Below are 27,743 nucleotides of genomic sequence, written 5' to 3'. Positions count from 1 at the left end.
TAGAAACGAGCAGGCAGATGAGCAAGCCAAAAGAGGAGCTAGGTCTGCCCCACAGTCCAACCCCCCTCTTGCAAGACACGCCTGGGCACGCCGGACCTTGAAGGAGAATTTCTGGCACCGTTTCCAATCATTCTGGGCGGAGAAGGCACCGCAACAATATCAGGACCTATCCATTGACCTTGATAAACGACCCCACGAACTATCCCTCCCCAGAGCCACCCTTGGCCGACTCCTCGCTGCCCGGTCTGGCCACGGAGACTTTGCCCAGTACCATGAGCGTTTTAGACATGAAGGCGCGAAGATAGACTGTTCATGCGGGAGCTTAAAAACCCCGCACCACTTCTACTACTGTCGAAAGGGCCACAAGGCATCCCCACATCCATGGGGAAACCAACAGGTAGATGAGATCCTGCGCTCTAAGTCAGGAACAAGAAACTTCCATGAATGGTTGCAGAGATCTCATTTTTACCGCACAACATGCCCTGCGCACTGAAAAACCCCACCTCCTGTTAGCGAGCCTATGCCAGCATGTATGATAAAATTAGCTTAGCTACTAGATAGGCGAGTCTGCTTCGCCCGTCGTATATTCCGCTCCGGGATCTCTGTGGGCACGTGACCAGCGCACGTGCCACTTTTCCGACGTAAAATAGCAACTACTACTACTACTACTACTACTACTTTCTGTACTCTTGGCTTGCATAGTCCTCTAGCTATGACATCGTATAGCTTGGCCATTGTAGGCAAGCTGCATGCAGAGTACAGTGCCTGGTATGCACAACTTCCCCAGTCTCGAAGCGACCACCCATTGTCGCTTTCTGTAGCGCCTAGGCAGATATTATGCAGTGCGCAAATGCTGGACACGCCTGTGGCCTATAGCATCGCAGAGGAACGGGATCTGTGCAAGGAGTGTGCTCATGAACTCAATCAGTCTCAATCATAAGATGACCTAGTTCACCCAACATCCTCCTCACTGCTCTCCTCATCACCACCCCCAGCAGTAACCTGAGAAGCCCCAACACCGCTCTGCCGCTGCGTATTCGTACTCCGTCTCTTCCCCTGTAAATACCGATCTGTCGAAGTAACCGCCCTCTCCCCAACAAACTTATCCCCAGGCCAAGCAGCCTTGCAAACGGGACATTTCTCCGCCTGCTGCATGCGAAAGAAATTCCGGATACAGATATCGTGCAGTCGACCGGCGCAGTCGCGGTTGGCGCAACGTTGGCCCTATCTTATTAGCACCACACTCCATATGATCTGGGGCAAGAAACTCACCACAGTAATAATATCCCGACAAGCAGCACAAAACTTAACCTTATCCGCCCTTCGCCCATCATCCATCTCATCATTATACGTAGCAACCAACCACCCCCTCAACTCCATCAACCCCCTCGGACTGAGTCCATAAAACCCCTTCCGACTCTTCTCCATCCACCCCTCATCAACCAATTGCTGCATGACCGTCTCCGCCTGCGACATGGTTAACGACTGCACCGCCCCGCCTTGAGTCCCCATAGATTCTCTCCGGCTACCACCGGCACCAGCATCCGCAGAAGACACCCGTGCGAGCTGCATCGCCTGCATCCCCGAGACAACCATCGCCTCTGAAATCATTGTATTATGCGTCTCGAACATGGCGTCTAGCAACCGTTTGACGAAGGCGATTTCATCGGCAGTATATGTAGTCGCGAGTTGGGTAAGCGGATCGCTGGTAGTGTTCACGAGGGCATAAACCCGTTCCGGGCGTACGATTGTGTCATCGCCGTCTGTTTGGATCTGGCGCAGGGTGCTTCTGATTTCGAGGTCGAAGGGGGAGACGGCGGTGTTGGCGGCTGCGATGTACGAGGAGAAGTCTTCTTCGGTGATGTCGATGGGGGAGACGTGTTCGGTTTCTGTACTATCAGCAAGCTGAACTGGTGTCATAGTATGACTGGAAGGGTTGGAGGGTAGGTATACCATGCGCTGAGAAAATGGCTGCTAGAATCGGTTTCGCTTCTTCGAATGTCATGGATGAATGGGCCATGAAGGCTTGGAGGAATGCGCGATTGCTGTCATTGTAGTCGACGACGCCGATATCGTTGGCCATTTTGTCTTGCTTGTATCTGCGAAAGATGAAGACTGATTACGAGTTGATCGCGTCGATATCGCGTTCCGCGATTGACACCTGAGGCAAAATACTATTTGAGTGACCGTCAAGCCTAAGTAATTTGTATGATTATTTCAATAATGAGCTTTTCGGCTTCATTCAACGAAGCTATGAGTAAAAGATAATGCTAGCACTACTCCGTAGAGCATGGATTAAGCATCCAGCCTAACGCTGCGCCCAAGAAGTCGAATTTAAAAGTCAAGCAAAACTGAATATCACCCAACGCCACATATGATAACAATAAAGAAAACCCCATCACAAAAACCCAACCACAAAAACCCCCGGAAACTAGCCTAAAACCTCCTCCTCGTAGGCTCCGGACTCGGGCTACGACTAGCACTCCGCGCATCCCTACCCCGTTCCTTCAACCACTTCTTCGTCGAAAGACGCATCTCGCGATCCAGCTCGGCGCTAGGATCCTTGCGGTGAATGAAATTGCAGAACCCGCCTCGTACACACCCCTCGCCGCTATTTAACCGACAACACGCTTCGCGGAAATCTGTCACGGGCGATAACTCGCAGTATATCGGGCGCGCGGCGTACCAGCGGGAATTCAACGTGTCACAGGCCGACTGCGCGTCTTCTTCGTATTTGAATCGTGCGTAGACGTTGCCGATGAGGTCTGCACCTGTTAGCACCTTTTCGGAGGACACTTATATCCAAGAGGTGGGTGAGGACTTACGGTCATTATTATTCTCACAAACAACCAACTCCTCCAGCTCGCCGTACTGGCACATCTCGCACCACACGTCCTCGTAGAAAGCATCAAAGTGGTTCTGCAGCTGGCTGGCGTTCATCCTGTTCTTGGGATCGAAAGCGGGATTCTGGTACATGTTGGGCATCAGGACAGTCTGCGAGTACGATGGCTTGACGTGTTTCCGCGAGCATCGGTCGCCGTGTCTGCAGGCGCCGATTTTGTAGTAGAAGGAGCAATTGACTTTGTCTTGCTCGGTGCCGAAAATGGATGCGAGGTAGTTGGCCATGTTGGCTGGTGGACGGCGGCACGGGGGTTTCTGTTGATTAAGAAGAGTGGTGTGTTTAATGCGAAAAGAATGCAGCGGTAAAGAAATATCAAGATAAAAGAGAGAACTGTGGGAGATGCAAGCTCGCTGGTCGACGCTGAAGATTCTGGAGAGCTCGATCGCGTGGCGGCAATGCGGGTAGCTAGTTGTGCTCAGACATAATTTCGGGGTAATAATGATCCGTAGTGTAAATAATGCATAAAATGTTATGCATATTCACAATTCTTCTATTTCTATACACGCTGCAGTAGATACAACTAAACAGCCAACCCACTAACATCAGCCGAAGTCCTCACTCCCTGCACCATCTCAGAAACAACCTTTCCAGTCCCCAGCGAAAGCGAAATCCCCCAAGGCCCATGACCCGCCGCAACATATACACCACCCCGAGCCCTCACACCACCCAGCGAATGCTCCTCAACCTTCGAAACCAGCGGCGTACCACGACTAGTAACAGGCCTGAAACATAATCCCTCCCGCACAATCTCCAAATCATCAACATTAGGCACGTCGTCCGTCGACTCTGCGCTTCCATCGGCCAACTTGCCCATTAACCGGACTGACACATCCTTTAATCTTGCTATTTCATTCGGGTCGAATACGTCGCGGGATCCTTCAGCGTGTGAGGGAAGGGGGATGTCCCAGCTGTTTAGCCCGGCGATGTAGATTTCGCCGCCTTCGCGGGAGAATATTTCGGGGCAGAAGCCGCATGAGTCTGGGTGGGTTGTGAAGATGGCATGGCTTTTACCGCCATGGGTTACACGTTCGTGTTCTAGGGTGTATCTGGGGGAGCGAAGGACGAGGGAGTATCCTGCAAGAGGGCCAATTGGGAGGGACACTTCAGACGAAGGGAAGATCTCTTGGAACACCTGTGGGGTCCAGGGACCGGCACTGACAATCAGATTCGTGCAAGGAATGGTCGTCTCCTTCTGCGTGTTAAAGTCCACAATCTTGACGCTCGTGATAGTCCCTTGATCAGTAACCACAGACACAGCCCTCGCCGGATGATGAAGCTTAACGCCACGAGAAACCGCCGTATTGATGAGATACTTGCTCAATCTCAACGGGTCACTAACAACCATTAGAATAATCCATATCCAAATAGTTAAAAACACTCACGCAACAGCAGTCGTATCATTATCACTAATCTTCTCCAACGCTGCACCCCTCTGCTTCGTCAACCACGTCGGTGCCTCCGCAATCTGCTCTTTAGATCCCGCAGCAGTATCTGCCCGACTCGTTCCAGCTCGTAGCCAGTCATCGCCGCGAGGACCATTCCTCAATCCCCCAGTCGAAACGTCCATACTCAACGCAGAACCTTTCATATAACCCCATTTTTCAGTCCCACCGTTCTCCGCGGCTAATTCACCGTGCAAGTCGAATGAAAGAGCGGCTAGCGGAGCAAGAGATGGGGCAAACCAGTCTTTTGCTAGGAAACCAGCTGCGTAGCCAGATGCGGCGCTGAAAAGCTGCGAAGAGCATTCAATGATGTGGATTTCTTCTGTGGATTGGCCGCTGGAGAGATAGTAGGCGATGGAGGAACCAATGATTCCTCCTCCGAGAATGACCGTCGACATTTTGCTATACGAGCTCTGAAACTTTTCGTGACTGTCAATGCGTTATTAGCTTAACCCGAACTACCTCGATGGTGTTTTATAGGTCGCCACAGCCATCCTCTTCGGACGCTTTTATCTAACATTTTGCCAGCACACCAATCGTAGACGCTCGGCTAGAGACGAATCCACTGAATGGCTCCCCACGGGATAATAGACGAGACCCTTTTATTTAGAGTAAGCGAAAGTGTGGTTCCCGCGGAATGAATGTACAGGGCCGTATAATTTTATCGAAGCTGATCAACATTGACGTACAGATATATATCGCAATTGACTTTGACCGGGCCGGTTTATCACAATTGAACGGAGATGAAATAAATACAATTGAAATCGAATATGCAATATTATGTACTAGAATATAATTAGATACAGAATTATCTTGGTCTAGATTTGAGTACTGTAGTAGTACTATGATGCGAGTAGAAATTGTAGACACCCCACATCCCACATGCCCTCGATTACATCACCCAGTATTTCACCGACGGCAGAGCTATCTCAGATTGTTCTACCTATACATACAACACTTGATATCTTACCTACAACTCCAATTGACCAATTACTCACCACAACTTACAAATAACCATGTCCGCCAAAACCATCATCGTCACCGGCGCCTCCAGAGGTACTTACCACCCCTATCTTCAAACAAGAACACCCACTAACAAACTCCCAGGAATCGGCCTCTCCATAACAAAATACCTCCTCAGCGCCCCTCAATCCCACAACATCGTCGTCGTCGCCCGCAGCCCCGAACCCCTCCAAGCGCTCAAAGACCAATACCCCAAGCAAGTCGAGATCCTCAATGGCGATCTAGCAGATTTCTCGCTCGCACCCAAGGCCGTTGACCTCGCGGTGAAGAGCTTCGGGAAGTTGGATGGGATTGTGCTGAATCATGGGATGCTGGGGCAGGTTGGGAAGATTGCTGAGGCGGAGCCCGAACAGTGGAAGTATGCGTGGGATGTGAATTTTTTGAGTTTGGTTGCTTTTGTAAGTGCCCTGGTTTATAGAGAGATGATGGGGGAGGGAGGTGCTGATGGAAACAGGTTAAAGCGGCTCTTCCTGCACTTCGTGAGACTAAGGGGAATATTATTTTTACTTCGTCTGGGGCGTCGATTACGGCTTACACGGGTTGGGGACTTTACGGTGCGTCCAAGGCCGCCATGAACCATTTGGCATTGAGTCTGGGCGACGAGGAGCCTGATGTGACTACGGTGGCTATCCGGCCTGGAATGGTCGACACGGAGATGCAGCGGGAACTGCGCGAGGACCATGCTACGAGTCTGGTGCCGCATATCCATTCGAAGTTCATGGGTGTTCACAAGGAGGGAAAGCTCCTTAAGCCCGAGCAGCCGGGACACGTTATGGCCAAGCTTGTGCTTGATGCCCCGAGTGCATTGAGCGGGAAATTCCTTTCGTAAGTCTACGCTACGGTTTTACAAGGCAAAGCTAACAATTACAGGTGGAACGACAAGGAACTCGCAGACTTTCAAGAGTAAATGAAATTAGGATACTGATACTTCTAGACTAGATTATCTGTACAGCATTAGTACATAGCCATAAACGAATGATGAAGAAATTTCAATGGCAAAATTGAGTTTTATAATCAGCCGAAAGATGAAAAGCATATACATTTTATAAGCATTAGATGCAAAGCATCTTCATACTTAGCATGGAATGTAGGGTGTTCATCACAAAACAGGGTGGGAAGAGGAGCGAAGTAACGCATACCTTTAGCATGCTGTTGTGTCGATGTTCGGCAAAAGTCTTCGATGAGTGGTACTACAGCTAGATCTTGACGGCATTAGCAATGCTGCACAAACACACATGAGTGTAAAAAATAGCGAGATTCATCAAAATCAGTTCGTCCGTTTGGCTAGGACTGTGTAGGTCACCATAGAATGGTCTGATAGGGGCGACAACAATGATCATCATGGTGATGAATAGACAATAACAAGGAAAGAGAAGGAACAAACCATGACTATGTTAGCAGCGCGATGTCTCTGTGATCTTGTTATCCAGCATAATGGATGTGCGAGAATTCAGAGAATTCTGAGTGTGTGATGAGAAACGAGGAGAAAAAATCATCGCGGACGAAGAAAATATAGTAAATTTAAAGGCGGTGGTGCTGCTACTTTTCTGCCGCTTTTTCTCTGTTGTTCCGTTCCGGGCGATTGAGTCCGCGTCTTGATTGCGCCCCGCGACATCCAGTGCTTTCTTTTGGATTTCCATATATTACCACTAATTCTATTCGCGTGGAGAACAATCTCATTGTGTTCGCGACATCATGTCTGACAGAGAGTTTAGCTGTGAGTGCTGCCGTGGATTCGTGATCGCGACTGAAGCTGACATGGTTGTGATTAGCAAACGACGATTTGTCGCTTCCCAAAGGTATGTCTTCATCTCTCTAGCCATTCGCGAGCAGAGACTAACCAGCGCAGCGACCGTCCAGAAAATCATCACCGAAATCCTCCCCTACTCCTCCGGCCAGACCTTCTCCAAAGATGCCCGCGACCTGCTCATGGAATGCTGCGTCGAATTCATCACCCTGATCTCATCCGAAGCCAACGATATCAGCGAAAAGGAGGCAAAGAAGACCATCGCCTGCGAACACGTCGAGAGGGCACTACGCGATCTTGGGTTTGGTGACTATATCCCGGATGTTTTGGCTGTTGCAGAGGAGCACAAGGAACAGTTGAAGGTACGCTTTCACTCTACGCGTGGATTTGTCTATAGTTGAGGAAGAGGAATCGTTACTGACGCGCGATGTAGTCACGGGAAAAGAAACAGAGCAAGATGGAGCAGAGCGGTTTGTCCGAGGAGGAACTTCTACGACAGCAGCAGGAGCTGTTTCGGTCTGCGACGGAAAAGTACAACGCTGCTCCGGAATGAGTACTCGAATTTTGGTCACTGGGCATACATATTTGGATTTGGAGTTCGTCTTTTGGTTTTGGAGTTAATGGTTCTGGGCTTTGACCGCGATTGGAAAATGGGATAGCGGGTTTTTCTTATTGTCCTAATATCGCATTCTATGGCATTCCGCATAACATGATATCTCTTATCGAGCTTCTTGGATCTTCAATTGTGTTCACTGGTCATCGCTCGATCAGCAGGGCGCAAGGCCCGGTATACCAGAACATGAACACCATTCCTGTCTTATATTCAATGATACCAACAACCCTTACCGGTGCGCCGTTACAAACCATCCGAGTCTCGGAAGACTGCATTATGCTGAAACGGCCCGTACATGATTGCTCGAAATCGGTTCGGTTTGCCAATAAAATCGCAAGAGATCTTGCGATACTACTTTGTTCCTGCATATAAACGGCGATGCTTTGATTTAAAGAACACCATACTACTATGGCGTTCGTGGGTCGATCTGTCAACCAATACCGTCCGCTGGAATTTACTCGGTCATTCCCAGTCTACATCAGACGCCGGGCTTTGAAAGAATGACAGTCCTATGCAGCCATGCCGCGACCAAAATCATTTCAATGATTCAGGGGCTTACTACCCTATGCAAGGATCTCTGCGCGGTGCCTCCATAGCACCAGGCACTCCGGTGAATGTGTCGTTTTTAAGCAGTCCCTAAAAGTTCGGGCGTCCGGTGGAATGCCGAAGCTTCTTTCTTTGCCGGGGACTCGCTCTATGACAAATTGGTTTTCCGCTTTGGGAATGGTAGAAATGGCAAAGACTTCATTTGTTGAGTGTTTATTTTTTGTATTTTTTTCTCTATTGTTCATTACCGTCTTCAGTTCAGTTCCTCAATTGAAGCATGACCATCGACATTCCCACAGTTAACATCCTTCCCCGGCTCCCGCGCTGGGTGAGCCACTGGTTTGGCTATCGGCCGACCCCCCCCAAACCATTGCCGCAGTATCTGGTCTGGATATGGTCTTTTTTCGCAGCGTTTTGTGGTTTATGTGTGTTGCAAGCGATATTCAATTACTCGTCGTATTTTGAGCGTCGCCATGTACCAGGCATTGTCGCTTCCTTTGTAAGCTTTTTTTTTTTTTTTTTTTGATTTTGTGGCAGCCGTTACATGGTCCGTCCACAGCCAAGCAACGATTATGCTTTGGCATCTACAACCTCAATTGTCAACTGTCAAGTTTACAAAACTAACAATGACAGGGCGCCTCCGCCGTCCTCTGCTACGGCGCAATCGACGCCCCCTTAGCCCAACCCCGCGCCCTAATCTTCGGCCACTTCCTAAGCGCCCTAGTCGGCATCTGCATAACAAAGCTTTTCAGCCTAATGCCCGACGAAGAACGCTTCAACTCGCTCCGCTGGCTAGCAGCCTCGCTCTCCTCAGCAGTCGCCATCGTAGTCATGCAGGTCACTCAGACCACGCATCCGCCGGCGGGAGCAACAGCTCTTCTTCCCGCTGTCGATGATGCTATTTGGGAGCTTTCGTGGTACTTTTTGCCTGTTGTGCTGCTGTCGTCGGTGGTTATTATGGTTGTTGCGATGTTGTTGAATAATATTCAGAGGAGGTATCCGACTTTCTGGATTGCGCCGAGTCCGCCGCCGAAGCCTGCGCCGGCGCCGGTTACTGCGCCGGAGCATCAGAAGGAGCATGCGGTGGAGGAGTTGGGGTATTTTCTTTTCCTTCTAACTTGATTTGGGATATATGCTGATTTGTTTAGTGGAAATGCGCTTCTTCCTCGGTGATTCACCAGTCCACGGGGCTCTATTCTTTTGCTTTCATCATTGAGCGAGCTTTCGAACATAACTATGCTGGCCCTTCAACTGGCATCGTACAGTACCATTCCAACGCATACGCATGGGTTATGACCCGCATGGGAGACGATCAGTCATTTGCATTCCCTTCTATACATATTTGCATATGTAATTAATCACAATTGTCTAATAGAATGTGTCGAACACTCGACGATCAAAATGTCACCTGTCCAAGCTGCTGGCGCGATGTGTATTGAAATGTATACAACTGTTATAGAACAACAACGGTTAGTACACCTCACTGTGTCTACTCAATAGCGCTATCCACAATACCAATCTCTCAATTCTCACTGAGCAATATATCCTTGTAGATGTTCATAGTCATGATCCGGGTGTCAATCACGTGACAAAGGCAAAACAAGAGAACTAAAAGAATAGCGCAAATCTAAATGATAAAATAGACAAATACCATCTGTTTGAACATCCAGAACCAGCAATTATCACTGTGCTAAAACTGGCATATCTTCCATAACGGCAAGACGCGCTAAACCCAACACGGCAGCGGCGAACCTACGCGCAAAGCGGAGAGCTTCCACTGCGACTGATCTTCCACGCCAACCAGAGCACGGTATACAGTATGCCGCCGTTTAAAGATGAGCATGTCCTAGTATGCCTCCCTCCCTTTCTATTACCACAGTCTTGAATAAGTCATGCTAACGGGCGCAGCTCATCGCGCCAGGCTCGCAGGTGACCCTGGCGCAACTAGGCCTGCCCGAGTCCTTCACGCCCGCTCGCTTTCGCTTCCCGACGCGCATGTTCCCGGCTGAGAAACAGGGTGAATATGAGCCGCACCGAATCCGCGAAAAGAGGCAGGAGATTGTTAAGAATACCGGCGGGAATGGGGCGCCGACGCCGGCGCCAAAGGTGGATGTGGATATGAAGGACGCGGACGCTGCACCGGAGACCAAGACGGAGAATACAGAGGGAGCGGAGAAGGAGAAGACTGAGGGACAAGAAAGCGAAGGTGGCAAGCAGGAGACTACGGAGGAGATTGTGTTCGAGGAGGACGTCACGTCTGACGAGGGAGCGGTTTATCCCATGGAGAACGGGCGGATTGTCGACTGGCCGTGCTTTTTCGCCCTTCTTACGCATATCCATAATACGCTTAGCCCCCCGTTTCACACGCCGATTATGATTATTTCGGAACCGGTTTGGACTGCTCGGGATCGAGAGGCGATTACGCAGTTTGTGTTCGAGAAGTTCAAAACACCTGCGTTTTCGCTGATGGATTCCGCGCTGGCTGTTTGCTACGGATACGGGACTCAGACGGCTACTGTGGTTGATGTTGGAAAGGGAAAGGTCAACGTTACGGCTGTGACGGATTTCCTGGTCAATGAGCATGGGCGGGGTATTGCGCTTGAGGGGTGCGGTGGTGATTATATGACGGATCGAATTGAAGAGCTTCTGGGTTCGAAGGGATTTACCAGGGAAATGTGCGAACAGCTGAAGAGGAGCAATATCACGGAGATTCTACCACCCGGAACCCCGCTACCTGGTGCCGCTGCAACTGCACGACAAGGAGCCAACCCGGCTGCATCGGCGTCTACCGGCGCACCAGAAGGAGGCGCACCGAATGAGAACGTCCCCCGTGGCCCAGGCGACAGCACTCAAACTGGCGAGGAAGGCGCAGATGGCGAAGACGAGGGTGTGCTGGACGTGGCAGCCATCGTTAGCGGAAACACCAGCGAGTACCTAGCCAGCATCGAGAAGGAAAGGGGCACTGCGAAGAAGGGCACTGCTGCCGAACAAGCCGCCAGAGCCCTCCGTCTTCCGAACTCGAAGAAAGAAAAGGCTTCCTTCCAGTTTGAGGAATTAGTACCGATTCAATCGGAGGAGAACAGCAACGCATCCGGCCGGTATATCCGCCAGCAGCGTGATATCGAAGTTGGAGTGGAGCGCTTCCTTTCTGCTACCCCGAAGCAGAAGGTTGGCGAGCGCTTTTCTAGTGGTGTTCTTGTGGATATCGCTACGCAGATTCACCATACTATCCTTTCAGTTCCTGATGCGTCGAAGCGCAGCGAGCTCTGGGATTCTTTGATTGTGGTTGGTAACGGCAGTAAGATAAAAGGTTGGTTGCCTTAGTTTTCACTAGGTTATCAGTTGCTAACGGTTTAGGCTTCACACAATCTTTGCTCGGAACCATCACGCAAATGTTCATCCTCTCACCCTCTGCCAGCATGTTCTCGTCTGAGATTCCCTCAAACCTCGCCACTCCCCTTCCAACCGGAGGCAGCACGACCCCGGCACCCGGATACCCTCTCGCAGGCCAAGGCGTAAACCCCCTCCTCGTCGCAGCAACTCACGCCGGCAACCCCGGCATGTCCCACATGGGCACACCCTCCGCCGACCCATCTCTCCTCTACCGCCCCACCGGCCACTCCCAAACCCCCACCTCCGTCAAAACCGTCAAGCACCCTGAGTACTTCTCCGAATGGAAAGAACAGGCCAACTCCAACGCCCCCGGAGCCAGCGCAGGCGGCGGCGGTGGGAACGGCAACGGCAACGCCCCTGGCCCTGGTGCACCTAGTCAACCCAGCACGGGTCACGGGATGGAAGAAGCGGTGTTCTTGGGTGCGCAGGTGGCTTCGAAGGTCATTTTCATTCTCGACCAGGGTCTTAGTAAGGGATTTATGAGCCGGGTTGATTATAATGAGAATGGACCGTCGGCGATCCATGAGTATATTCTGTGATTGATAGATGAGCATTTATGACTGGTTTCTGTTTTTCTTTGCTACAGGATGGGATAGGAACGCTTTTCTTTTCTTTTATGTTTTATGTGGTTTCCCCTAGTGTACGGAGTTTTTATCGTCTCTTTAAAAAGCATTCAATCCAGATAGGATCAGTAGTCTATATCAAAACCCCTTATCACACGTGACCTTACATAATCCATCAGCCACTGTCTCTTCGCCTGACGCCACACCATCTTCCTCATCTCACTCTCCATACAACATCGCATCCTTATCCTTTCAGATTCCCATTAATCGATAGCGAAAATGCCGCGCGCAGAAGCAGGAAGCAACAAGGCCATCAGCAATGGCATGAAAGCGGTGCGTTTCCCTATTACCCGTTGCCGAGCATGTTGCGACATGACCACGAGAACGAGCACGAAGCTAACAAACAACAGAAAGGTCTAGGCCGATTGCGCTGGTACTGCCAAGCATGCGAGAAGCAGATGCGCGATGAGAATGGGTTTAAATGGTGAGTCCCTCCCCCCTTCCTCTTTAAAGATCCGGAGATGGAAATGGTGAGGATAATGTGCTAACGTGGTGCAGCCACGTCCAAAGTGAAAGCCACGTCCGACAAGTACTGCTGATCGGGGAGGATCCGAAGAAATACATCGAAGACTATAGCAAGGAGTTTGCGCAGAACTTTGTGAATATGCTGCGCACGACGCATGGCGAGAAGAAAGTGCAGGTCAATCAATTCTATCAGCAGGTTATTCAGGATAAACATGTGAGTTTCTTTCCTTCTTCCCTGGAGGGATATAATGTGATGTTGGTGGGTTGAGGCTAACGGGGTGAACAGCACATTCACATGAACGCGACGAAATGGAAGAGTTTAACGCAATTCGCCGCACACCTGGGCCGGGAAGGGGTTTGCCGCGTCGAGGAAACGGAAAAGGGCCTGTTCGTGTCGTGGATCGATAACAGCCCCGAGACAATGAAGCGACGCGAAACCATCATGAGAAAAGAACGACAGGACAAGGGTGATGAGGAACGGGAGCAGAAGCAGATCCAGGAGCAGATTGAGCGGGCGCAAAAGAATGCGGATAAGGAGGATGAATCGGACCCCGAGGCAAAGTTGCTGCAGCGGAAGGACGGCGAGAAGGTCAAGTTGAATATTGGGTTCGGCGCGAAGCCTGAGTCTGAGAAACAGCCGTCTCCTGAGCAGAAAGATAAATCGACAACACCAGAAGCTGCCGCTGCTCCGACTGCAGAGACGCCTGCTCCACCCGCCGAGGCCGCGCCAGCACCAGCACCGAAAATCTCCATGTCTCTTGGCGGTGGGAATAAACCGAAGAACGTGTTCGCGGCGGCTGCGAAGAAGAACCCGCTTGCCGGGAAGAAGGGACCGGTTATGGAGGCTCCGAAGAAGATGACGGAGCAGGAGAGGATTATGAAGGCTGAGATGGAGGCTACGGAGCGGAAGCGGTCTCGTGGGCCATCTGGGTTTCCTAATGCTAAGCGGCCTAAGGTTTCATGAGCTGTGGTTCAGAGGCATTTATACCCCCCCGTCCATTGCCGCGCCGCGACTCCCATCTTTTGGACATGTTGTCTTCACACTCCCAAGAAAGGTTTCTAAACGTCCTCATCATCGACCCGGGTCCAGTCATATCAACATTGTCTACCGGTGTGGTTTCCCTTGCGATTGGACATGCAAAGCTGCAAAAATTGGATAAGCTCTGGACACTGACGCTCAAAAAGAGCACTGGAACTGGACAGGACCTTGCATTAATCTATAATCGGATAATCGAATGGTCAGAATATACCCTGTATATAGTTACGAAGCACCATACTCCCCAGGCTGCTTAATTCATCACATAGTCTGCGGTCATGCTATCTTACTGGTAAATAGAATAAGCTTAACGGCATCTTGCATGTGGCCCACTTAGGGTTTGGTTTGGAGATTCAGGCACCGGTTCGAAAAGTAGTAGATTGGACTAGACACTGATATTATTGTAGAATCAGCGAGCAATTGATATTATGCTGGATTGTTTCAAGTGTGAAGATTCCTTGTCCTTTGCAAATACTTCACGGTTCGGACCATTGCAAGCTTCCATATCGTTCTGCTGCGCTGCTCACAGATTATAGTATCCCATCAGTCCTCCGTGCAAGCAGAGAAACAAGGCAATAGCGAGCTATAAAACAATCTCACAAAAGGAATAGAGAAAAGTAAACAAGGACAGTCTAATCATACAAGTACTGCACACCTGTGGCTATTCCCAAAAAGGCTAGTGCATTAGATAAGCAGATTGGACTTCAGTTGATCTGTTGGCTCTATGGCACGTCTTCATTCCTTTTGTATATTGATTTGGATGATGCCGGATTCAAAAATCGAGGAACCTTTAGGCTATGGCAGCGGAGATGTGCCTGATGAACCTCCGCAGAAACGGCAAAAGCGTGGGAGATATGTCTCCAAGGCATGGTGTGTTCCATCGTTTTTGGTACGGATGAATGTAGATGCTGAGTCAGATCTAGTGATGAGTGTCAGAAGAGGAAGATCAAGGTATGGTGATTGGCGTACCTGGATGCATGATGTCAGATATTAATCCAGTCCAGTGTGATGGAAGACTCCCATGCCGGGCATGTGCGGTTAAAGGCAGAGAGTGCCATCGGGAGGCTACTGATATGCGTCGACGTGGACTGACAGTTCCGGATGAGGCGTTGGAGAGATCTCACTCTCCAGGCGATCAGGAGAAGGACCAGGCTGTCATCCTCAATCCTCCAGCCCCAAAGTCGGAGATACTAAATGCATACAGTCCCACGACAAAAGAACTGGCTGTCCGGCTGGACCGGATCGAGAACCAACTTAGCTTACTCGTGTCATCTATATCTCGCGGATTTGGTGGACTCAATGGCCCTACTTCTGAAGTAGTGAGCCCGCAAGACCACCGTATAAATCATGCACGCTCGCTTGGTTCCTCAAGCATTAAGAGTCCACCGAAGAGCTCAGTGCCGATGTTCTCCGGTGAGACGTCTATCACGCACACGCTGGATCAGGTTGAAGACCATTTGGCACATATTGGAGGTGCAGATGAAAACAGGAATCCTGCTGCAACTTCTCAGACTGCAAAGACGTCTTTGCCCCCGTCGCCAGTTCCACATCGGGATGATGATGATGAGCGCCATGAGAAGGTTTATATCAGACAGGTCTTGAGCGGCGTTGACATTGAGCCGGATAGACGATGCTGGGATCAGTTCTTGGACACCTTTTGTGAGGAAGTCCATATTCTTTACCCGATGCTTCATGTACCAACTCTACGACTGAATTATACCGAAATGTGGGACAAACACCTTCTTTCTCCAGAGTGTGAGCTTGGCCGCGATGATTCTCGCTTCACTATCGCTCAAGTCTGGATTTGTCTCGCGATTGGAAGATGTACTCAGTCAGCACGAATACACGGCGAGGACGGCAGACACTCCGCCGGTTGGAGTCTTTATGACGCCGTAATGCATTTAATCGGAGACCTGTTGAGCAGTTGCCGAGAGTGTTCAAGTCCGAAATTGATTTTGCAGACGTTGGTTTTGATAGTATGTACCACGCATTATGTTCTTGAGCCTTGCTAATAGACTCAGGCCATATATCTCTTCCGTTTGGACGCGAATGAAAGCGCAGAAAAAGTACTAGCCCTCGCCATCACGCATTCACATAATCTTGGTATACATCGACGCAAAGTTGTCGAGGGTATATCTGCTTTCAATAGTGAAATGGTCAGACGCGTTTGGTGGTGCACTTACCTCATGGATCGACGATTGGCTATTGATACAGGCCACCCGTTTTTGATTCAAGACGTGAACATCGACACGCCCCTGCCTCGAGAGCTTAGTGATGATTGGCTTACGGGATGTCGAGATGATCCAAGGACAAGTCGTGAAATTGAGCCTGATCTCCAGGCAGAAGTAGCTCGAGCTCCTTTGACAGCGGTATCATATCTTAATGCTATGATCAGCTACTCGCGTCTAGTTGGCAGAGTCTGGGAAGGAATGTACAGCGTTGGCAGGACCGAGACGGCTCCGAGTCCTCTTCTACGCGAGTCTCTAGAGCAGCATATTTTCAGAGCTCAGAAGGAGATAAATCCCGAATTCTTTCAATATTATAATCAGCCGTTGAACTGGAAATTGAGCAAAGCCCCGTGGTGGCGTACCAAGCAGCGGATGTTGATGCATATTGTACGTGCCAGTCCCTCAGCCCCAGATATGACCTTACTGACAAAACAGCGCTGGTACTCCATCCAACTCCTCATCCGCAAACCCATGCTCCAACGAGCCATCTCTCCACCAAGTCCTATCCCAGACAGCCCCGAAAACGAAGTTACCTGCATGCACATAGCCCAAAACATGATCCAGGGACTAACCAAGTTCCCAAAAGAACGTATCCGCTCTACATTTACGTTCCTTCACTACTTTGTTTCGGCTACTATGATCTCCCTGGGATTGATTATCAAGGAACCTTCGTTCAAAGCTGCCTATGGCAGTGCGACACTGCAAGCGGCTAGGGTGTTGAGAACGTATTGTCGTCAGACGTGGATTTCTGGGAGGATGGCGCGGTCGATTTACAGGTTGAATCAGATGGCTACGTGTGTGATGAGAGATGGTTCGAGTCGACCAGCCTCTCGTGAGGTTGGCGAGGCCCGGAAGTCCGCATTGGCAAACCGTCCGTCGAAGCAGCCGTATTTTGCTCCTGACATGAATCTCCAACAGAATACATCTTTTCTCTCTGAGAACGCGCTTGATAACCGACAGATTCCACAAGCCAACGATAATACCCAAGCCCAACAGATCGGAATTCCTAATAGCTCTGTCGACTATTACTCAACAAACACCGGCTTACACGATCTCGCTGCATTTGAAGATATCTGGAACCCCGAACCTACAAACATCGTAATGGGCGATTTCGACTTCGAAGAGACTACCGCGAGCAACCTTAATCCAACATTTCCTTCCAATGAATACGGAATTAACCCGGCATGGACTCAAACGACGACTTTCGCAGCCCCCGATGTGGAGAACGCAAGATCTCCCGGCGCACAAAGTGCTATCACATCCGACACATCAGTGGGAATGTCTCAAAATGTACAGGCTACGGGAGAGTCGGGAATGGAGATAGACTGGCTACAGTCTTTATTCTGGGATTCTATTGGGTCAAATTCATAGTTACCGGAAACAACCCGTGACCACAGTTTTGTGAGGAGTGACTGTATATACTCAATAATAGCAACTAATTGACTGCTGATACCATATTTAAGCCCCTGGCAGCCTAATCTTGTGACACACTATACCCTCAACAGCATTGATATTCATCATGGCAATATCGTCTGATATGAGCATCCAGAATCTTCATGGCCTCTGGTTGATGGTAAGTGCACACACACCACGTTACATCGTGTGTTTGCTTGCATGTCAAGGTAACTGAGTTGAGATGAAAACACTAGGACAAAGACCTTTCAGATGATCCGAGTGCGATACTGAAGTTGGTAAGGTTATATAATTTTCCATCGCCATAGCCTATGGGTTCGAAATCAAATTCCTCTGTTTAATGTTATCAACCGAGGCTAAAGAAACAAACTAACCGACTCTTCCCTCATTCTAGCAAGTCATAAACTGGCTCCCCCCAAAAGCCATCGCAACCGCAAACCCAACACTACAATTCACCTCGACCGAAACCAAATTTCCCGGACCCTTCCGAGCTGTTTACCACGCACCTAGTCATAGCCCAAACGATAACAGGAGGCATCCCCGGCTCAACGGAAAACCGAACCCTGGACTGGACCGAGAAGCTTCACAGCGATTTTATCTTTGGTGAATGTATCGACCGCAGCAGACTGATTGATGGCGTCCAAGATGTGGATGGGATGTTGCGGCCGGATTTACACTTGCAATCGGAGGTAAAGGAGGGATCTGATGCTGATAGAGAGCGTGTGGTTGGGTTCTTGAGGGGTGGGGCTGGAACGGGGCCAAAGGATACTAGTGGCGGTAGGGAAGAGAAGTTGTATATGCATGATTTTGTGCGGAATGAGGAATTAGGATGGACTGCTGAGCAGGTGAAAACTCCCTACATGTTTTTTTCTTGATTACTGCAAAGCTTATCGCTACTTTACTAACTCATGAACACATCGAATAGGCCTGGGGCTTTGAAGTCATCAATAGAAATCGGTATCTGACCCGTCGCGTTGTGGTGGTTAAAGAAAAGACATATGAGATGGCTCGTCTCGTCCATAGACATATTGTTTAAGCTCGGAGCTCTGCAGGCAAAGTCCACGGTGCTATTTAGCATCAATATATGGCTACTAGTAGTTTCGGAGTCGTTCGGTTCTAGACAGAGTGTTTATATCAACGACTATTACTATTTTTGCTTTTAAAGGGGTCTTTCGTAGATTGTCAAGTACGAGAGGTTACGTGTTGATAGTAAATGATATCGTACCATGACCACGTACAGATGAAAAGCTTCCTATTATATAAAAGATAGACTATGAGAATTAAAGCTGCACACGGATGGAGACATCTTACAGGTAGAAAGAAAAAATAATAGAAACGAGGTTAATGCACCCAAAGCAAATACAACGTGTAAACGACACTCCAGCACAACACAATACCCTGATCACTTCCACAGAGCATGTTTCAAAACCAGTTCCATCGCATTCTGCGTCAAAACATCAGTCGAAATCGCCGGATGAGTCTTCAAAAACTCAATATACTCCTCAAAGTTAGCCTTGATGGTTTCCGCAGGCACGTATGGATAGTCCGTTCCCAAAAGGATATGCGACGGATCGACACTGTACAGAAGCGCACTCAGCTGGGCAGGCGAGTTACTCAGCGCGGTGTCGTAGTAAAAGCGCTTGAACTGGACCAAGGCTTCCGCCGCATCGACGGAACTGTTCTTGGAAACGTCTCCGTCGATGAGACCGCCGTACGCGCGCTGAGCGAGGAATGGGAGGGTGCCGCCGGCGTGTGAGAGGATTAAGTCGACGTTTGGCGTGTTTGATCTAACTCCGCTGATAACGAGGTCCATGGCGGCGCGGGTGGTTTGTTGAGGGTAATCGATAATGGGCTGGGGGAGGAATCCGCCGATGAAAAAGGGCTTTACGTTCATGGTTCCTGGGTGCATGAAGGCCAAGGCGCCGTAGCTTTCTAGTTTATCCCAGATTGGTTTGAACATGGCGTCCCCGGGAAGGAGATCGCCATACGAGGTGTAGAGTGTCACACCGACAGCTTGTTTCTGGGTCGAGTAGATATAGTCGATCTCTTCGAGGGTGCCGTTTACATCTCGCCAATCCGGAAGGACAGCAAAGAAGTCCAGATGCAGTGGATGTTTGTTCACCAGTTCGGCGAGATAATCGTTTGTTTCTCTGCAGAGATCACGGGCCTGCTGGCCGGTGCCAGCGATGGGTATTCCTGGTGTTGAGACCGAGAGCACCGCCCGAGCAGATCCGGTCAAATTCAGGCTTTCCAACGTGCCTTCCTCAGACCAATCCGGGGTGTGAAAGCCAGATGGATCGCCACCAGCATCCGCAACAGCATTTTTGTAACCTGGCGGAAGAGCGTGAATATGGGTATCCGTCAGATACCAGGCCTTGTTGTCTTTGAGGAGAGATTCCCTGTCCCCGAAAGCTTCCGAAGCCACTAGGGCTACTGGAAGGGCTAGGAGAAGTGATGAATACAAAGGGTATTTCATGGTAAGATATAGCGCAACGATGTAGGAGGTGTCATTGTGCAAATTCTAGCAACAATTTACTGCTTTTATAAGAAGTGAGACCGGAACAACCCGTGCCTACTGAGGCGTAGGTTTACACCGTATACTTGTAAAGCTCACCGGAATGGACCCGAACATGGATGCCAGTACTACTATGCCACTGTATATCTGACAAGGGTTCGTATAGTTCATGTAAGATGACATCACTCCGTCAGCCTTGAGCCTCAACCTTGTACTCTCTGCATTGTCTGACCCGTTCGACCCAGCATGGCATCCCAGTATTTCGCCAAAGCCCCCTCAATCTATGCACAGTACAACATCCACAGATACCCAGATCAATATTCCCAAAGCTTGCTTGGTAGAGGAAATTCTCACCACCGAGGAAGCTGCGAAGCAGCTAACCGCACATCCAGAAGCATCCCCGACGCCCGTTGAGCTGCAGCAGTGGCTTGCCGGCCTCTGGACCCTCGTTAACGACACCGCGGTATATTTACTATCCTCACAGCCCAAAGTAATCGCCATCTTACAGACAATCCGAACATTCCCTAAAATCGACGAGCCGAGGGGCGACGACGAGGATGTTTTTGACTTCCACGACGGGTTTATCTGGCGCGAACTTACAGACTGGGCAGACAATTTCAATCACCACGCCTCCAATTACTTCCTTAAAGCATGTAGAAGCAATGAAGAGAAAGCCGCTCGCAGAGAAGCCTGGATCGGCGCAAATGCCTACACAGCCCGTCTCGCCGCGACGGGCGACGAGCCGCTATCCTCATATGGGGTGGGGCTTGATCGAGCCAGTACCACTTTTGTGGATGCGTTGGAGTTCGAACACGAGCCTAAGAGCGAGCGCGAGCGCGATATTTTGAACCTGCATGTAGAATGTGCTGCGCAGTTGTTCAGTTACGCGGCGGGTGAATTATATCGGCGCTGCAAGGATGGGTATTCGGAGCCTCTTAGATCGATAAGCACGAGGGAGTCGAAAGTGAGAGCGCTTTGGCACGATGTCAACGAAGATGAGGGATATTTAGAGGAGTGGTGGAGATTCTGGATGGAGAGATGGGGTGCTATATCAACCGGAGGTGGGCAGGGTTTGTCTGAGGAAGCTCGCGCAGCGGCGAAAAAGGCGCTGGATGCCATGGAGGGGGTTGAGAGCTGACTGTATGCAAAGTTCACTGAATTATTAGAGCAGGATAACCTTCAGAGTCAGTGCTGTGACAACCCTTGTCTAATGTTCCGTGTAACTAATGTCTTAGTAGCAGGTTGAGCACCATCATATAATGACATAAGGAAGGTGTTGCAGGATACAATCTTGAAAGATATGAACAAAGTGTTTGTATGCATTGGCCACGCTACATGGACATATCAATGAGTGACCTAAAAGGGTCACTGCGAGAAAATTGCCTTGGGCAACCAGCGAAAGCTTTTGTAAGACGAAACCACATCTGCATGTCGTTTAATTCGACTCATCACATAGTTAACATTCTCTTGTTAATAATCGGCTTCAGAACCTTCAAAGGCACAGGCTTCGTCAGGAACATATCCATTCCTGATCCAATGGCGTCACGCTCGGTTTCTGCTTGACCAAGGCCAGTAAGGGCAACTATCATCACAGGCTTCGCTTTCCCAAGCCGTCTCTCATGAATGCGAATATGACGCGTTGAATCGAGACCGTCCATAACAGGCATGGAGATATCTGCAGGATCTTTAGTAAGCACTTGCTTCGGAATAGAGCAAAATCACGCATATACTGACCCATCAGGACTAGGCTGAATTGAGACGGATTTTCTTTAAAAGCTTCGAAAGCCTCCAATCCATTCTGCGCAATGATATGGTTATAACCTAGCTTTTTGACACATGCGACCAGGATCCGAACGTTGATGTCGTTATCGTCCACGATGAGAACAGTTGATGCTGGATTGTCGGGGACTTGGACGGTCCTATCCAAGTTCTTGTGTTGGTCATCGATATGCTGGTCAGATGGCTTTTCCTGGATCCGAGGAATGGAAGGAGCTAAAGCTTTTTGTGTATTTGCTTCAGACCGGATAGGGAACGAGTTGTCACTCTCATATGCCACGCCTTGTTCTGCTTGTTTGAACATTGGCCGTGCATTGCTACTGTAGGCCGGCTGGGCTGCATTTCTGATCTTAGCAGAGCCACCTCGAGTGTGCTGGCGTTTGATGCATGAATGCAGTGTCTTGGCCATCTTTCGAGGCCCACATGGCTGACTGATAAACTCGACCACGCTTGCAAGTTCCTTTTCTTGGGCGTTCCACCACAACGTGTTCACGGTTTGTGGAGACGAACAAAGAATAATGATAGGGGAGGCCAAGCATTTAGTTGGGTTAGTGTTTTGGAGGACTTCTAAATCCAGATCATCTTGGATGGCGATATAAAAGTCGCATTGGTCAACATTGCCCCTGGATAGGTCAATTTCGCGAACGGTCATACCAAACCAATCGCGGCAGAGCCTCTCTAAGGTTAGAAACAGAGCACCATCCGTACCCGAAGGACTGGATCCTATAATACCAATCGATTTACCCGATGAGAGCTCCCTTGCAGACTTGATGACTGAATTTGCATCCAGCGCATCAGGGGGCGCAAAGTCTGGAGAGTGCTGTAGAGTCACATTTGTGACAATCTCCGTGCCGAGCCCCATCTGGGAGAACACCTGAATGTCACCACCAAGAGCTGATACAGTTCGTTGGGTCACATGAAGGCCTAGACCGTTTCCGCTGGAGAGGACATTTTCTTGTGAGAAGGCTTCGAAAAGGTCATACTGCAAGTATTCAGGATCGATACCGGACCCTGTGTCTTTCACGGTGACTGTGACCTTGCTCTCAGTTGCCGATTCTGATGAATCCTGTTGGGCAGTAACAGGAGACGCAACGACAGTTATGAGAATGAATCCACTCCGAGTGAACTTCAAAGCATTTCCGAAAAGATCCATCAAGATAAGTCGCCACCGGCCAGGTTGAGTCAAGAAGTGCCAATTTACTCCGTGCTGAATATCCAGAATCACTTTCTTGTTCGCGACAGATACTGGTTGTTCGTGTCTCCGCGGTGCAATGCCTCCAGGCGTGGCTGCTCTTTGAAGAACAGATCCAAATTCGAGAAAAGTGAAACCTGCAAAGACGCTTTCTATGACCTCCTCAAGAACCTCGTCAAGCATCACCGTAGATCTCGAGCCACTCAACGCTTCTTGCTTCAATAGACGTTTGGTTGACTTTGAGTGCTTGTTGATACTGGCGTACTCGAGCAGATGGTCAATAGTATCTAATAGTGTGTTGGTGCAAGACTCGATTGTATGAATCATTGCCAGCTGGGAGGGAGCAGCAACTCTGTCTCGTAAAATTTCTGCAGTGCCGAATATCCCGTGCAGCGGTGATCTCAACTCATGACTTAGGCTTGACAGCAAATCTGACGCTGCGCGCCCGGCAAACTCAGCATTCAACCGGTGGACATCAGCCATCAGACTGTTCCCAAGTGCAAACAAAAAGCTCTGTTCGTCATCAGATGTAAAGACACGATGCGGGGTTCTGGTCCACGCTATACAGCCCGAATACCACCTCTTTTTGTGCGGATCCCACAATGGTGCAAAGATAATGCTGCGCGAATGAGGGGCCAACAGGAGTAGAGCGGCAGCGTCTTCTCGTAAGACCAGTGGGCGCGTTTTCTTGTACTTGCGCGTAGGCTTCTGGCTCCTGTATTGGGCACCAGAGGTTTTCTGAAAGAAAATCTTGAATTTGCTGTCAGTAGAATCATCCTCCGATACCAATCCCTCTGCTGAAAAGTTGAAGATCTTGCCTCGGGGATAATGGCGCAAAAGACGCCTCAAGAGTGACTCGGGCATTTTGTTTATCCTGCCGTCTTCAAATTCGTGATTGATGCTGGATGAGTTTGTGGTGGAAAATCCGAGCATATGACACGGATCTGACTGCATTTCGGATTTGTGGAGGTGAGGTTCTTTGCATCTAGACATCTTTGATACCTTTTTCTCGTCATAGCTCTGAGGGTTACTAGAGTCATCTGAATCATAATTTTGATAGTCGACCAGACCGTTGCGGGATCTGAAATTAGCATCAAAGTAGACGAGACCTTCGACTTCCAGGGACTCCCGGGCGATGTTGGCCGCGCGGGAAAATGCCTCAGATATGTGGCCTGACAAATCCTCACTTTTCGCTTTATTTCCAGGTTGACTTTTGGTGGGACCAGCTCGGCCATCTTTTGCGCTGGTTAATCGTCCCTGTCGCGGGCGAGATTGGCCGACACTTAGGCGTGGACTGCGATCGTGCGATGGTGCTAATCGGTTGCTGGAGGGCGATGTACCTTCTCGCATAGCTTGCGCCGTGTCATTCGTTATTTGCTTGGCCTGCTGCGTTTGATTGATCTGTCCTTCAAATGCTTCTTCGTTGTCGTCTTCGGTCTTCTCCTGTTCCGTAGTAGCCTCGACCCATGCGTTGCGAAGGCTGCCCTTTCCTTCGAGAAAGCTCCCGATTCCTACGATCATTCGCTCCGCCCGCAGATGTTGGAAGTTGGTCCGCGAACTTATCAAATGATCCATGACAGTCTGGCTCATGTTCTTCAGAAAATTCACCAATGATTCGCTTACTGGAGGGCGAGGCTTATCGTCTATTATCGTATAAGACCCGATGGTGAGACCTTTCGGGGATACAATCGGAATGCAGACTAGAGAGCGTGCATGGGGGACACCAAGTACACCTTGAAGATTTTTGAAGCGATCGTCCTGCGTAAGGTCCGTTGACACAAACACACTGTCTTCCAGTCGCCGATCAACAACAGGTATTTCCAAGGCATACTGGCAGAAACTGCGCTCATAAGGAACGGTGCAGGCGCCGTGCCATAGCCTGTCGTGTGCGTCGCCTTCGTTCCATAGCCCGAATGTTGGCGTGGCTTCAGCAATGACATATTGGTGGCTCTGGCCGAAAAGCGAAATTATGGCCCATTGGGCGTCAAATTTCAATGCGCCCAGCTGAGCGAAGGCTGTAAGGGCCGAGTCGGGAGAAGGCCATGCGACATGTTCATCGTACCGGGTTTCATTCGAGAAATGCTGGCTGAACGGCGCTTGCAAACAATATGGCGGCAGATACCTAAGAAAAGCGGATGCATGATTAGATCACTCGTTCTTGTCTGTCACCGCAGCTAGAATTACACCAGGAAACTTCCTTACTAACTTCAGGGTCTCTCGTTCTCTCGATGTTGCAAAGCTAGTCGGCCCACTGGGAGTGGGTTGAGGTGTTGAGCGACGCATAAATGCACCTGCTCACTCAAAATAGCATGAAAAAAAAAAAAAAAAAAAAAAAAAAACCAGTAGATAGGATATTGTTCTTGTAGTCCATTGATCGCGGGCCAGCATTCTCAATATAATACGTACTCTTGAGTAAAAACGTCGTGGAGTACTTACTAACCGTGGATCTGGACCATGATTGCATGGAAGAAACTACCGGAAATGTAAAAATTTCAAGTCTCAGGCCCCACAAGGCCAATCAGCTATCCCAGGAGTTACAATCGTCCGAGTTTGGTGATTAAGATGATCCAATTACGCTCCACATAACCCGTGGAAGTCCGGTGGGCTGGGCCGGTATGAAGTGATAAGGAATAATGTCGATTAGTTCCGCCGGTCCGATGATATAGGCCAGCGTGAACGTACATTTAGATAGACAAGCACTTAATCAGCTGCGTACACGCACATACGTTCGTTAGGCAATATACCTCTTTTGTCCAGCTAGTCCTCTCCATATAGACCTCGTTAGTCCGGAATAATCGACTCCCGATTTCCCCTCTGAGCTACGATCCGAGAGACCCCGCTTCATCAAGGAAATGAGGGGCGAGAAAACTCCATCGATAGATATGCATACTCCGGAGTACGGAGTACGTACATGATCGTATCGTATCCCCCTGAATTTCCTTTGGCCACTTCGTTTTTCTCATAGGTCACTCTTCCTTCCTTTCGGCTTATCGAGAACATGGGTGAATTCGTGCGCGCAGAAATCCTTGGGACTACTTATGAGATCACCGAGAGGTAAAGACTGTCTTGGCCTTCTTTCTACAGTAAGCTCACCTTCTATTTAGATATAGCGACCTCCAACCACGAGGCTTCGGCGCTTCGGGTGTAATCTGGTACGTCGTCATCAATCGTATGAGCTTCCACCATGGGATAATTAACAAGGGCACTAGTTGCGCACACGATTCGCTATCCAACCTCCCAGTAGTGCTCAAGAAGATTGCGAATCCGTTTGATAATGTCGCTGTTATGAAGCGTACATTTAGAGAGGTGCACTTGTTGAATAAACTGCGACATGATAATGTACAGGCACCCAACAGAGCCAACATGAATTGAGGCTGACATCGACCAGCTTATCAATATGAATGATATCTTCATCTCTCCGTCGGAAGACTTGTATGGCGGTATCCTGGGTCTTTGACAACCATCGTGCAAAATGCTAATCTATGTAGATATCTGGTCACAGACTTTATGATGACAGATCTGCATCAAGTTATCCAAACGACAACATTGGAGGGCCAATTCGTCCAGTTCTTTACTTATCAGATCCTGGTATGTCTTGCGTGATAAAGAAAGAACATTCTAGCTGACTGCCTTAGCGAGGATTGAAATACATCCACTCAGCCGGTGTTATCCATCGTGACCTGAAGCCCCAAAATCTCCTCGTTAACAACAACTGTGATCTTAAAATCTGTGACTTTGGACTCGCGCGGGAGCAAGACCACCAGATGACCGGCTATGTCGTGACAAGATATTACCGGGCCCCAGAAGTCATGTTAACATGGCAGCAATATAGCTATGCAGTTGACATGTGGAGCGTAGGATGCATTGTTGCAGAAATGCTCCGGGGGTCGCCTCTCTTTCCAGGTCAAAACCATATTGACCAATTCACGATTATCACGCAAGTTCTGGGAAACCCGCCTCCGGAGGTTGTCGAGAGGGTATACAGCAGAAATGTTAGGGTCTATATTAAATAGCGGAACTTTCAGGCGCTGATATCTATACAGACACTGGAATTCCTGGAGTCGTTACCACCGCGTGAGACACATCCGTTTTCATTGTTCTTCACGGGTGTTGAAGAGGAAGGTTTGTAGTCCTTTTTTTTTTTTTTTTTTTCCCTGATCTGAACGAGAGGTCAAGCTGACAAACGAAAGCGGTCGACCTCATCGAGAAAATGCTTCAACTTGACCCGTACAAGAGGATCACTGCTACAGACGCCCTATCCCACCCATATCTTGTGAACTTTCATGATTCAGAAGATGAACCTGAAGCTAGTCAAGAAATTGACATGTCATATGATGAAGTGGAATTTTCGCCGGAAGAGTGGAAGAAAAGAACGTGAGTGTTTCCCTACCTACATAGCAGCATGGGCTGACATGATGTGTGCTTGAAGGTACTGTGAAGTTTTAGACTTCCATGGAGGTCTTGCACCAAGTAAGCCGAGTGCTTTAGAGTGAGAAAGGCAATTTTGACGATTCCACACAAGATAACATGATGGAGGCGTAGATAGTCCCAGTCCATGATGCAGCACTGGAAACCTCAATTCAGAAATTAATCCATACAAAGCCTGGTCAATCGAGAGATAACACACTATGGGTTAAGTGTCATCTCCGTTATATAAATAATCAAATTTCGGTGCACGAAACCTGGTCTGTCATAGCTTTAGGGCACAATAACCAATAATGATAACATGAAACGATAAGACCCGGGAATACGATAGGCCGGGGACTACGAGTATGCATCTACATCTCTTGTGATGAATATGAATAAATAGGAAAAACAAATGAGAAATA

At 49.3% G+C, this 27,743-nt stretch overlaps 14 protein-coding genes across 14 annotated transcripts; 9 read left to right on the top strand and 5 right to left on the bottom strand.

Moving 5' to 3' along the window:
• Window positions 1-589: 589 nt before the first annotated feature.
• On the bottom strand, window positions 590-2,088 carry ASPGLDRAFT_52367 (non-structural maintenance of chromosomes element 1 family protein). Its single transcript, XM_022547740.1, has 3 exons — window positions 1,954-2,088; window positions 1,273-1,889; window positions 590-1,224 (listed from the first exon to the last, which is right to left on the bottom strand). The coding sequence occupies exons 1-3, from the start codon at window positions 2,081-2,083 to the stop codon at window positions 952-954; spliced, it is 1,020 nt and encodes a 339-aa protein (XP_022396524.1). The 5' UTR covers window positions 2,084-2,088; the 3' UTR covers window positions 590-951.
• Window positions 2,089-2,436: 348 nt separating this feature from the next.
• ASPGLDRAFT_136179 (zinc finger CCCH domain-containing protein) lies at window positions 2,437-3,126 on the bottom strand (the record flags this gene model as incomplete). Its single annotated transcript, XM_022541437.1, has 2 exons — window positions 2,437-2,765; window positions 2,826-3,126. 2 exons carry the CDS (start codon window positions 3,124-3,126, stop codon window positions 2,437-2,439), a joined length of 630 nt encoding a protein of 209 aa, XP_022396523.1.
• A 296-nt stretch (window positions 3,127-3,422) lies between these two features.
• On the bottom strand, window positions 3,423-4,742 carry ASPGLDRAFT_136251 (NAD(P)/FAD-dependent oxidoreductase; the record flags this gene model as incomplete). Its single annotated transcript, XM_022541444.1, has 2 exons — window positions 3,423-4,236; window positions 4,285-4,742. The coding sequence occupies 2 exons, from the start codon at window positions 4,740-4,742 to the stop codon at window positions 3,423-3,425; spliced, it is 1,272 nt and encodes a 423-aa protein (XP_022396522.1).
• A 526-nt stretch (window positions 4,743-5,268) lies between these two features.
• Window positions 5,269-6,380, top strand: ASPGLDRAFT_52360 (SDR family oxidoreductase). The gene is made up of 4 exons (XM_022547739.1): window positions 5,269-5,400; window positions 5,452-5,765; window positions 5,822-6,192; window positions 6,238-6,380. The coding sequence occupies exons 1-4, from the start codon at window positions 5,361-5,363 to the stop codon at window positions 6,272-6,274; spliced, it is 762 nt and encodes a 253-aa protein (XP_022396521.1). The 5' UTR covers window positions 5,269-5,360; the 3' UTR covers window positions 6,275-6,380.
• A 682-nt stretch (window positions 6,381-7,062) lies between these two features.
• nctB (negative cofactor 2 transcription regulator complex subunit NCB2) lies at window positions 7,063-7,667 on the top strand (the record flags this gene model as incomplete). Its single annotated transcript, XM_022541447.1, has 4 exons — window positions 7,063-7,084; window positions 7,140-7,166; window positions 7,217-7,476; window positions 7,548-7,667. The coding sequence occupies 4 exons, from the start codon at window positions 7,063-7,065 to the stop codon at window positions 7,665-7,667; spliced, it is 429 nt and encodes a 142-aa protein (XP_022396520.1).
• Window positions 7,668-8,550: 883 nt separating this feature from the next.
• ASPGLDRAFT_29621 (HPP family protein) lies at window positions 8,551-9,446 on the top strand (the record flags this gene model as incomplete). Its single annotated transcript, XM_022543871.1, has 3 exons — window positions 8,551-8,772; window positions 8,907-9,370; window positions 9,422-9,446. 3 exons carry the CDS (start codon window positions 8,551-8,553, stop codon window positions 9,444-9,446), a joined length of 711 nt encoding a protein of 236 aa, XP_022396519.1.
• Window positions 9,447-10,092: 646 nt separating this feature from the next.
• On the top strand, window positions 10,093-12,205 carry ASPGLDRAFT_136102 (putative chromatin remodeling complex subunit (Arp9); the record flags this gene model as incomplete). Its single annotated transcript, XM_022541433.1, has 3 exons — window positions 10,093-10,122; window positions 10,182-11,583; window positions 11,631-12,205. 3 exons carry the CDS (start codon window positions 10,093-10,095, stop codon window positions 12,203-12,205), a joined length of 2,007 nt encoding a protein of 668 aa, XP_022396518.1.
• A 255-nt stretch (window positions 12,206-12,460) lies between these two features.
• ASPGLDRAFT_180379 (putative C2H2 finger domain protein (Kin17)) lies at window positions 12,461-14,141 on the top strand. Its single transcript, XM_022542965.1, has 4 exons — window positions 12,461-12,562; window positions 12,640-12,713; window positions 12,788-12,968; window positions 13,041-14,141. Exons 1-4 carry the CDS (start codon window positions 12,509-12,511, stop codon window positions 13,716-13,718), a joined length of 987 nt encoding a protein of 328 aa, XP_022396517.1. The 5' UTR covers window positions 12,461-12,508; the 3' UTR covers window positions 13,719-14,141.
• Window positions 14,142-15,193: 1,052 nt separating this feature from the next.
• ASPGLDRAFT_69927 (fungal specific transcription factor domain-containing protein) lies at window positions 15,194-17,389 on the top strand (the record flags this gene model as incomplete). Its single annotated transcript, XM_022549416.1, has 3 exons — window positions 15,194-15,766; window positions 15,812-16,405; window positions 16,454-17,389. The coding sequence occupies 3 exons, from the start codon at window positions 15,194-15,196 to the stop codon at window positions 17,387-17,389; spliced, it is 2,103 nt and encodes a 700-aa protein (XP_022396516.1).
• Window positions 17,390-17,537: 148 nt separating this feature from the next.
• On the top strand, window positions 17,538-18,482 carry ASPGLDRAFT_85639 (uncharacterized protein; the record flags this gene model as incomplete). Its single annotated transcript, XM_022550339.1, has 4 exons — window positions 17,538-17,591; window positions 17,668-17,709; window positions 17,854-18,276; window positions 18,357-18,482. 4 exons carry the CDS (start codon window positions 17,538-17,540, stop codon window positions 18,465-18,467), a joined length of 630 nt encoding a protein of 209 aa, XP_022396515.1. The 3' UTR covers window positions 18,468-18,482.
• Window positions 18,483-18,671: 189 nt separating this feature from the next.
• Window positions 18,672-19,944, bottom strand: ASPGLDRAFT_52355 (amidohydrolase family protein). The gene has a single exon (XM_022547738.1). It carries the CDS (start codon window positions 19,905-19,907, stop codon window positions 18,834-18,836), a length of 1,074 nt encoding a protein of 357 aa, XP_022396514.1. The 5' UTR covers window positions 19,908-19,944; the 3' UTR covers window positions 18,672-18,833.
• Window positions 19,945-20,229: 285 nt separating this feature from the next.
• ASPGLDRAFT_77445 (DUF3632 domain-containing protein) lies at window positions 20,230-21,342 on the top strand (the record flags this gene model as incomplete). Its single annotated transcript, XM_022549896.1, has 2 exons — window positions 20,230-20,776; window positions 20,807-21,342. The coding sequence occupies 2 exons, from the start codon at window positions 20,230-20,232 to the stop codon at window positions 21,082-21,084; spliced, it is 825 nt and encodes a 274-aa protein (XP_022396513.1). The 3' UTR covers window positions 21,085-21,342.
• ASPGLDRAFT_1504501 (hybrid sensor histidine kinase/response regulator) lies at window positions 21,240-25,370 on the bottom strand (the record flags this gene model as incomplete). The annotated part of the gene is made up of 4 exons (XM_022542150.1): window positions 21,240-21,621; window positions 21,681-25,036; window positions 25,121-25,205; window positions 25,355-25,370. 4 exons carry the CDS (start codon window positions 25,368-25,370, stop codon window positions 21,395-21,397), a joined length of 3,684 nt encoding a protein of 1,227 aa, XP_022396512.1. The 3' UTR covers window positions 21,240-21,394.
• Window positions 25,371-25,629: 259 nt separating this feature from the next.
• On the top strand, window positions 25,630-27,738 carry ASPGLDRAFT_61601 (uncharacterized protein). Its single transcript, XM_022548481.1, has 9 exons — window positions 25,630-25,968; window positions 26,019-26,066; window positions 26,124-26,253; window positions 26,303-26,346; window positions 26,403-26,502; window positions 26,550-26,906; window positions 26,958-27,036; window positions 27,105-27,288; window positions 27,344-27,738. Exons 1-9 carry the CDS (start codon window positions 25,913-25,915, stop codon window positions 27,405-27,407), a joined length of 1,062 nt encoding a protein of 353 aa, XP_022396511.1. The 5' UTR covers window positions 25,630-25,912; the 3' UTR covers window positions 27,408-27,738.
• Window positions 27,739-27,743: the final 5 nt, after the last annotated feature.

This window comes from Aspergillus glaucus (assembly GCF_001890805.1).
Source record: "Aspergillus glaucus CBS 516.65 unplaced genomic scaffold ASPGLscaffold_28, whole genome shotgun sequence".
NCBI classification, from domain to species: domain Eukaryota; kingdom Fungi; phylum Ascomycota; class Eurotiomycetes; order Eurotiales; family Aspergillaceae; genus Aspergillus; species Aspergillus glaucus.
Note: the sequence above shows the minus strand (reverse complement) of the source record. Positions and strands in the feature narration are given on the sequence as shown.